The 8401-nt window shown below is 57.1% G+C and overlaps 1 protein-coding gene across 2 annotated transcripts in view; it reads right to left on the bottom strand.

The window, feature by feature from the left end:
- Positions 1-1585: 1585 nt before the first annotated feature.
- The window catches only part of ENO2 (enolase 2 (gamma, neuronal)), a 9577-nt gene continuing 2761 nt past the window's right edge, over positions 1586-8401 (bottom strand). The window contains exons 2-12 of one of the 2 annotated variants that reach the window (XM_010567581.1): positions 7725-7816; positions 6708-6803; positions 6366-6424; positions 5271-5340; positions 4987-5120; positions 4058-4280; positions 3401-3598; positions 3071-3272; positions 2753-2861; positions 2564-2622; positions 1586-2230 (exon numbers count right to left, since the gene is read on the bottom strand). In XM_010567581.1, the coding sequence (XP_010565883.1) occupies positions 2161-2230; positions 2564-2622; positions 2753-2861; positions 3071-3272; positions 3401-3598; positions 4058-4280; positions 4987-5120; positions 5271-5340; positions 6366-6424; positions 6708-6803; positions 7725-7809 (1305 nt within the window). In that variant the 5' untranslated portion in view covers positions 7810-7816 and the 3' untranslated portion in view covers positions 1586-2160. Of the gene's footprint in view, positions 2231-2563; positions 2623-2752; positions 2862-3070; positions 3273-3400; positions 3599-4057; positions 4281-4986; positions 5121-5270; positions 5341-6365; positions 6425-6707; positions 6804-7724; positions 7817-8401 lie in introns of those variants that run through there. The other variant, XM_010567583.1, reaches the window with a different exon arrangement.

Here is an 8401-nt window from a genome sequence, read left to right as displayed (position 1 = left end):
CTGCCTTTGCTGCCGCTCCTCGGGCACGTCCAGGAGCGTCCTGCGGGGTTTGCGTGGGTTCGTTCACCCGTGGGGCCGAGGCGCGGTGCCGGCCGCGCTGGGTGTTAGGTGGCGGGGTTTGAGTTTGGGGTGGGTTTTGCCGAGGGGGAGACTTGCCGAGAGAGGGCCGGCAGCTGGGACAGGAGCTCTTCATCACCGCCGAGATTTGCTCCGTATTCACCGGCGACCCCCGAGAAACCAATCCTGTCTCTGCCCTCGCATCCTCCCTCCCACTCTCTTTTCTGTTCTGGGCATGTGTGCCCTAGCCTTTGTCTTCCCTTCTTGAGCTTACTCCCTTTTCTACGCTATTTAGTAAAGACTCGGCAGTGAAACACCAAGGTTTTAAAATTTTAAAGCCTGCATCGGGGCTTGGGGGGCTTGGGGCTTGCTGGGGCAACCTGGGTCTTTACCCTTGTCCTTGCTCATCACGCAAGACAAGGCGGCGTGGATTAAGCGAGGGTCTGGAAACTTTCTGTAGTGAAGTGGGGCAGGAGGTTGGCGGGACCTGAGCGTGCCCAAGTACGTAGAGGGGCTACTGACACGAACCGGCAACGAGGTGATTTTAGCCTTTATTCTCCATCAGAGCGTGGCTTGGATTTCTCACCCCCCAGCCTCCCGCCGTCGTTGGAGTCTGTCCAGAATAACACTGTTGAGCAGGCGCTGGGGTTTGCTGGCACTCAGCCTGCTGGGGCACCGGCTGGGGCACGGGCTACTATCCCCAAGTACTGCTGTGTTGCCCCTGTGAAACGAGGTGGAGCTGAGAGAGACTGACGTCCCACCTACCCCTCCGTTCACCGCTCTGCAAGCCCCTTTTGGGGAGGAGGATCAGCTTTTTCTCTCCCAAAGACGTGCAGATCCAGTTTACCATCACTTGAGTCCAGTGGGCAGCTGGCCTGTGGCCCACCCTGAGGTCTTGGCATCCGTGGAGGGCACCATTAAAACCCCTGCACAGCAGATCTTCATGTGACATGGTTTGGTGGAGAGGGTGGGGGCAATTCCCACCCTCCCACCCGCCTTCCCCTCCGTGTTCTCCGCCTGGGTGGCCAACAGAGCTGTCCGGCTGTGGGACAAGGCTGCGAAAGGAGGCGGACGTACCCGGGACTTTTCTTTCTCTTGCCAGTCCCCTCTGCTTGTTTCGGTTACCTTTCTGCGTGAGCCTCTCCTGCTTTGATGGCAAAATGTCCCCATTTCCCAAACAGTGGCGTGTAGAGAGAAACATCAGGCCAAGCCAGGCAACTCAGGTGTGAAATACATTTTAATTGAGTTTAGGGATCTGTAGTTTGTCTGTTGCTCAGCTGAGCATGGGCTGTCCAGAAGGTGAAGCAGACATTATGGGCGGAGGAGAGGGTGAAGGAATGCAAGAGGGAGGGGAACAGAGAGAAAAAGGTCACGAGAAGCAAATGAGAGCATGGGTTCGTTTACGGATGTGTTTTAATATATCGCCCCACAGTACTACGTGCTGACCCGGAGACTGACGGCACACACGCGCGCACGCACACCCAGTGAGGAACAGCAGTGCACTTCGACGCTAAGCTGGTGGCAAGCACAGCCCGACAGGGCACAGCACTCGGGGTGGAAGGAGGGGACGCTCGGGTCCCACCACGGACGGCTCAGCGCAAACACACGCCTGGGGCACAAGGACGCCGTAGGCCAGTACACATACACCTACACGCATGCACAACGAGAGCGAGCCACTGGCGACACTCGTCCAAACACAGCTACGGGTGCGACACTTGTCCGAACACGCCAGCCGACGCGCATACGTTCACCGCGCATGCTTCGGCGTACGAGGGGAACACACCGGGCAGCATGCTCCCGTAGTCTAACACGTGAACGGAGTGGCTCAGACACGGCCCTGCACAAAAAAACAAGACACACACAATGCCTAGATCCAGAAATGCTTATGACCCCAAAGCAAGGGACAGGGTGGAGGCCTCTCTCTCATCCTTCACCTGGGTACATCTAGCCGGGGACGCCTGAACTCGAGGGGGGTTGAGGTGAGAGGGAACCGGGTGGCGGAGTGGGGAGAAAGAGCAAAAAAGGGAGCAGTGGAGGGAAGGGGGCTTCAGAGTCTGTGAGGTGGGAACGAGCAGCAGGGTGGCTGCGCCCTGGGGACAACGTTCAAAGAACACTTGGGTTGCGAAAGTTGTGTCCAGCAAAGCGTGCTTCATCGCCAAGCTCTTCCTCAATCCTGCAGGAGAGAAAGAGAGACGGCGCGCGTCAGGCCCTTGCTGCGAGGGAGCGTCGGAGGCACCCGGGAACCGGGGACGCAGGGCATCGGCAGCAAGCTGACATGGGCCAGGGGAGCGCAGCTCCTGCGCCTGTGGGGCTGCACCCTCGCGCCCAGGAGGAGGGAAGGAGTCTGCTCCAGAGATCTCCCCGGGATCCTACTGTCATCTCTGCACCTTTTCTTCATAACGTTTCCCCCACAAACCCCATCCACTCTTGGGCTTTCAACTTCTCCCACCCCAATTAGTCACTCCCCCGTCCTCTCTTCTGCATTCCCGTCCCTGGAGCCCCTTACCTCATGAGCTGGTTGTATTTAGCCAGGCGTTCAGACCTGCAGGGAGCACCCGTCTTTATCTGTAAAGCATTCCCCAAAACAAACACTGTAGTTATGACTTGCACCAGTTTCCCGTGGCGGGGCAGGGGATTCTGTCTCCAGACCCCTTCGCTTTCCTCCAGGCCTGTGCGTGGCCTGGGTCTCACCTACCTGCCCGGTGCACAGTCCTACGACCAGATCAGCAATGAAGGTGTCTTCGGTCTCCCCAGATCGGTGGCTCACCATCACACCCCAGCCGTTCTCCTGGGCCAACTTGCAGCTGCAAGGAGCAAGAAATGCAGTCAGTAGCTCCCACTCCTCTAACCACCATCTGCACAGCGAGAGATCCAGGCACCCTCTCCTCCCACCCTCAGCATCCTACCCTCTGGAAGAGACAAAAGTCTATTCATCCAATGGATAGCGTGACACCCTGCTGCGGTTCACCGCCAACCCTTTCGCAGGACAACAAGGGCGGCGGGCTGGACTTACGCTTGGATGGCCTCCGTGACGGATCCAATCTGGTTGACTTTGAGCAGGAGGCAGTTGCAGGCCTTCTCTTCAACAGCTCGCTCGATGCGCTTGGGGTTTGTCACCGTCAGGTCATCGCCCACTATCTGAATCCCCACATTGGCCGTGAACTTGGACCAGGCCTCCCAGTCATCTTGGTCAAAGGGATCCTCAATGGAGACCACTGAAGGCACAACAGAAGAGACATGAATCAAAGCCACCTCCCTTCCCACCCCAAAACCACAGAGGGGATGCACCCGTTAAGTATGCAACACCAGTGCTGATTCCCTACTGCCAAGCACAGTAGCTCACCTGGATAATCACGTACAAAGCTTTGGTAGAGGTCGCCCAGCTCATCTGCAGAAATGTAGCGGCTTGGGTCATCTGGGGACTTGAAGTCCAGGTCGTATTTGCCATCACGGTAGAACTCGGAGGCTGCCACATCCATACCGATGACAATCTTGTCCGTGTAGCCCGCCTTGTCGATAGCTTCCTTGAGGAGCTCCAGAGCTGGGAGGAGGAGAGTTGCAGTCAGGAGAGTCAGCCCATGCAGAGAGCTCTACCTTTCAGTGGGGAACCTACCCTGGGAGGGTCCTAAGAGCCACCGAGAGTCTGACGGGGTGATGGGAGAGGTAGAAGGGAGCCCAGAGCACAACAGAAATGTGCCAAGGAGCTGTGGAGGCCATGTCCAAAGGGACGAGGAGGAATTAAAGTACAATTCCACAGCTCAGAGACAAGTTGGGGGAAGGCCTTGGAAAAGTGTGCGCACGCATGAAAGGTTTGTAGGGAGAGGCTGTGACAGATCAAGGCCACCCCAAGGAGAAGGAGCTTAGAAACCATTCCCTAACACAGGAGGTCAATGACCCTGAGGCCTCATATTTTGAACCAATCTTTGGGGAATGCTCTGAGCCAGGTATAGGAAGCCACAGCATTGCAGGCAAGGGCACTCCATCTCTGCAGGGCTCTCACCTTCACTGTTCTCCAGGATGTTGGGGGCAAAGCCTCCCTCATCACCCACATTGGTAGCATCTTTGCCATACTTCTCCTTGATGACACTCTTGAGGTTGTGGTAGACTTCAGCCCCGATGCGCATGGCATCGCGGAAGCTTTCAGCTCCCACAGGCAGGATCATGAACTCCTGCATGGCCAGTTTGTTGCCTGCGTGGGAACCTCCATTGATCACGTTGAAAGCCTGCAAGAGTCCGTAAGAGAATCAGAGCTGAAGGAACCGATCTTGGCGCTACCTAGGGGAGGCTCTCGGATGAGTCACCGTGCCCATCCATGGCCACGTCCCACAGGGTAACATAACACATCAGCTACAACGCATCAGACCAAAGGCACATAAGCCTGGGGGGGGTCTTCTTTCCAATAGTGGCTCAAAGCAAATAGTTGGAGAGGACTTTCCCACCTGATTCCCTCGCAGAGATCTCCTGAGCTATATGTGTTTATCTGGGCTGTGTTTATCTGTATGTGTTTATCAGCAATGCTACATCAATCTCTCTTCCAGGACCTTTCTCCTTGACTCTGAGAAAATTTTACCATCCACAACACCCTTTGTTTCACAGGAGTTTCACAGGGCAGCTACCCCTGGTATGAAGACCGATATGCCCTTGTTCTGAATTGTGCCCCAGAGGGTTCACACGATGCCCTCTGGTTCTTGTGCTGAGAGGGAGATCCTCAGTCAAGCCCTGCCACAATCTCTGCTGTATCCTTCTCAGGCCCCTCTTTTCTGTATTGAAACCTGACAAATCTCAGGCCTTGGTTTGCTTCCTTGACGAGTGCAGTGCACTCAGCTGATGTTTCAGTCCTGTATCCCTTCCTTCTCTACCTCCCAACACACCCTTTGAAATTTCTTTTGGAGTTTCTGCAGGTGGATATCAAGGACGGAGGAGTCTTACTGGCACAGGAAGGATGAGATCGGAGTTGCCGGCCAGGTCAGCAATGTGCCGGTACAGGGGGACATCCTTCTCTGCAGCTCCCGCCTTGCACACAGCCAGCGAAACTCCCAGGATAGCATTGGCACCAAACTTGGCTGTGGGCAAAACCAAGGAGGAGTTAGGCTTCTCAGGCAGCAACCTGCGGGTGCCCTTGCCAGCCCAGCCTTGGGCTCACCACAGCTCTGACAGTGTCCCCCTGCTCCAGCCCTCTTTACTTCCCAGGCCAGAAAAGAGGAATGAATTACATTTGTTCTCCGTGCCGTCCATCTCGAGCATCAGATTGTCTATCTTCTCTTGATCCACAACAGAGAGGCCCTGCAAGAAAGAAACAGCTCCTGAGAAGGGGAGGCTGAGAAGAGCTGGTGGCTCTGGTGTGCGGGAAAGGAGGTGTTGATGGAGAAGCTGGGGGTACAGGGACCTTTTTAGCTCGTGGGGGAACATATACACACAAAGCTCTGGAAATTAGTGCCTTGGTATATAGTCAAGTTAGGTAACCACGATGAGGTTGCTGCAGTGCAGTGTAGATGTACCCACGCTGGAGAAGGGATCAGCTGCAGCCCAGGCAAGGCCACGCGTTGCTGGGGACACAGGACTCCCTTGGGGATTTATCCAGCCTTTTGGCAGCTTCCAGGGAGCTTTGTGGTGCTGTGGCCACACAGAAGCTAGGCAGAACAACAGTGCATGCTCAACCTCAAGCAAGTGAATGTAGACTGGGTGGAGCCGTCCCCGGGAGCGAGGTGGAGAGCAGGTTTAGGCCCAACACAGGCAGCCCCCCACCACACCGGGTGTTTTTCAGGGGTGGGAGAGCTGGGCTCTCAGCCAGACCCCACCACGGGCTGCACGGGGTGTAACGTGTGGCTTCAGCTCAGCTCTCCTCAGAGCAGGCTCCAGGTCTTCAGGTGTAAACAGGTTGCAGATGTGCCCCCCCCCGCTCTGCGAGGCTGTGCTGGGGGGGGGCTGCCAGACCTCGCACGGTACGGTCATTGCTCATCACCCCCCGAATGCTGGGTGTGAGGCCACTGACATGGGGATGAGGCCGAGTGCTTGAGGAGGAGCACATCTGAAAGAGGGAGAGAGCTCTACAGGGAGCGTCGAGGGGGCTCGTTAGGTGGTGCAGATGCTGCGGTGGACCAAGTAGCGTTAAATCCTTTCTGGCCAGAGAAAAGATGGCTGTGGACACATACAGGCATGGGGGGGCAGGAGGGGTGTGCCCAGGTTCACAGAGAGCATCACTATGTCTGTTAACCCAGCGAGATGAAGAGAGGCAGAGACAGAGATCAGGGGACAGAGACGGACCAGAGTTAAGCGTTGGACAAGGGAGAACAAAGAGAAATCCTTACAGAGCCCACGAGAGCTGGGGCGACAGTGCTGTTGATATGATCCACGGCCTGCAGGACCCCTAAAGAAGGGAAGAGACAGAGAAAGAGAGAGAGAGAGAAAGAGTGAGGCAAAGAGGAGAGTGGAAAGAGGGAGGGAGAGGACCGGTAGAGAGACTGAGAGAGGGAGACAGCAAGGGAAGATCGAGGCCTGATCTTTCACTTTACGCTAGGTCTGTGCCTCTGCGGTCTCCCTGGGGGCAGTGGGACACATCCACATCCCACCAGTGGATGAGCGGTACCCTCCGGCAGAGCCCCACACACAGGCAGCCCCGGGGACGGGGTGCGGAGCAGGCATCTCCCCACCTTTTCCAAGGAAACGCGACTTGTCGTTGTCTCGCAGCTCCAGCGCTTCGTAGATACCAGTGGACGCACCGCTGGGGACCGCTGCTCGAAACATGCCTGCGGAACAGCAAAACACGGGTGTGAGATGAGCAGAGGGTGAAGAGGAGGGAGACCTCTCATGCACCTGTGTCCGTCCCGCTTTTGAGGGAAAGGATGTGGCAACCACTTGTGCAAATGGATGGCCGTGCTGGCTGGCTGCTCATGGCTGGGTTTGTCAGAGGTGGAGCACCTCTCGGAGGTGGAGCACCAGGGTGGCAGAAATAAATATACCCAGATCAGGAAACCGGCATCTCAGGCACCCAGAGGTCCACACCATTCCCAGAACTACGGATGACGGGTGGAAGTCTGGGTCCTCAGCCCTTCTCCTAATTCAGAGGCAGCCTGACCCCCAGCCTCCAGCGGCTTCCTCCCGCTCAGACTGGGGCTGGGTTTTTGCCTCGGTGAAGAAGGAAGAGTCTGGTCAGATGCGTTCTCTGGCCCCTCACCGCTCAGCCCAACTAGCTTTGGGCGGAGATGCAGCTCTTCCAGTTGAGACACACGTGCACGTCCTGTGCCTGCACAGAGATCTTGGGGACAAACCTTCCCCCACCTCATGAGCACGGCCATGGATGTGCTTCCAAACTCGCAATGTGTCCCAGGAGTAAAAGCACAGCTGCAGGAGGGCATCGCGGGGACAGGACAAGAAGGTAAATACGTTAACTAAGTTTTCTGTCCTTGCTACTAGCAGGCGCACGGCTCAAGTCAGACACACGGCAGCGAGCTGTCTCGTCGTGATTTGCCCGGCACATGTGCGGAGTTGCCGAGCACACGCACAAGCAGAGTTTGGGTCTCTGCCCCTTCCCCTGGCATGCTGTCTGCCAGGGGTTCCCTGGAGAAGACCCTCCGTGCTCTCGGCAGCGCGTGCCAGGCTGCCGTGCAGTGCCAGCTCCGCTGGGGCGGGCAGGACTTCCCCTCCATCTCTCGTCCTCGTCCGCGTACCTTTGTGTGTGTATAGGTCCACCTCGACAGTGGGGTTCCCACGAGAGTCCAGGATCTCACGGGCGTGGATCCTCTCGACTGCCATGGTGAGTCTGTAGAGAGGAGAAGAGAGGAGAGGAAGAGGGAGAGGGAGAGGGAGAGGGAGAGGAGAGAGGACCAGGACACATTCAGTTCTGAGAGGCCCCAGGAGGTGCTGCTCACCCATCTAACGTCTAGACAAGACAGAAGGGAGCTCAAGGAAGAGCGACCTTAGGAGCCAAAACTACTGGCTCAAGGAAATTTAGAAACTGCTATTAAAACCCAGATTGTGGCAATCTAGCCACAGTTCGTCCAGGAACTGCTTATCTATTTGAATTTATTCTGTCCCTTTGCTGCAGATAACAACCTGCGAGCTCGCTCTCCCCCTCTCCCTGCGCCACGGCCGAGCGCTGCCCCTTCTCATGGCTCCCGATACCGAGTCTGGATGGCGGAGACGGGAATGGTGCCACAGCATCCACGGGCGGCAGAGAGGGAGGGATCGGCTGGTGCAGCCGGGAGGTGCCCCCGGCCCCGGCGCCAAGGACAGGGCACCAGCTCCCAGCGTCTCCCTTCCCCTTGCCGGGGGAGAGGATGGTCCCTGCCAGGACCAGGCAGCGAGCGGCCGCTGCGGCCATACACAGCGGGCAGGGGGCCCGGCG

This window comes from Haliaeetus leucocephalus, unplaced genomic scaffold, assembly GCF_000737465.1.
Source record: "Haliaeetus leucocephalus isolate CR32 unplaced genomic scaffold, Haliaeetus_leucocephalus-4.0 Scaffold228, whole genome shotgun sequence".
In the NCBI taxonomy this organism is placed as follows: domain Eukaryota; kingdom Metazoa; phylum Chordata; class Aves; order Accipitriformes; family Accipitridae; genus Haliaeetus; species Haliaeetus leucocephalus.
Note: the sequence above shows the minus strand (reverse complement) of the source record. Positions and strands in the feature narration are given on the sequence as shown.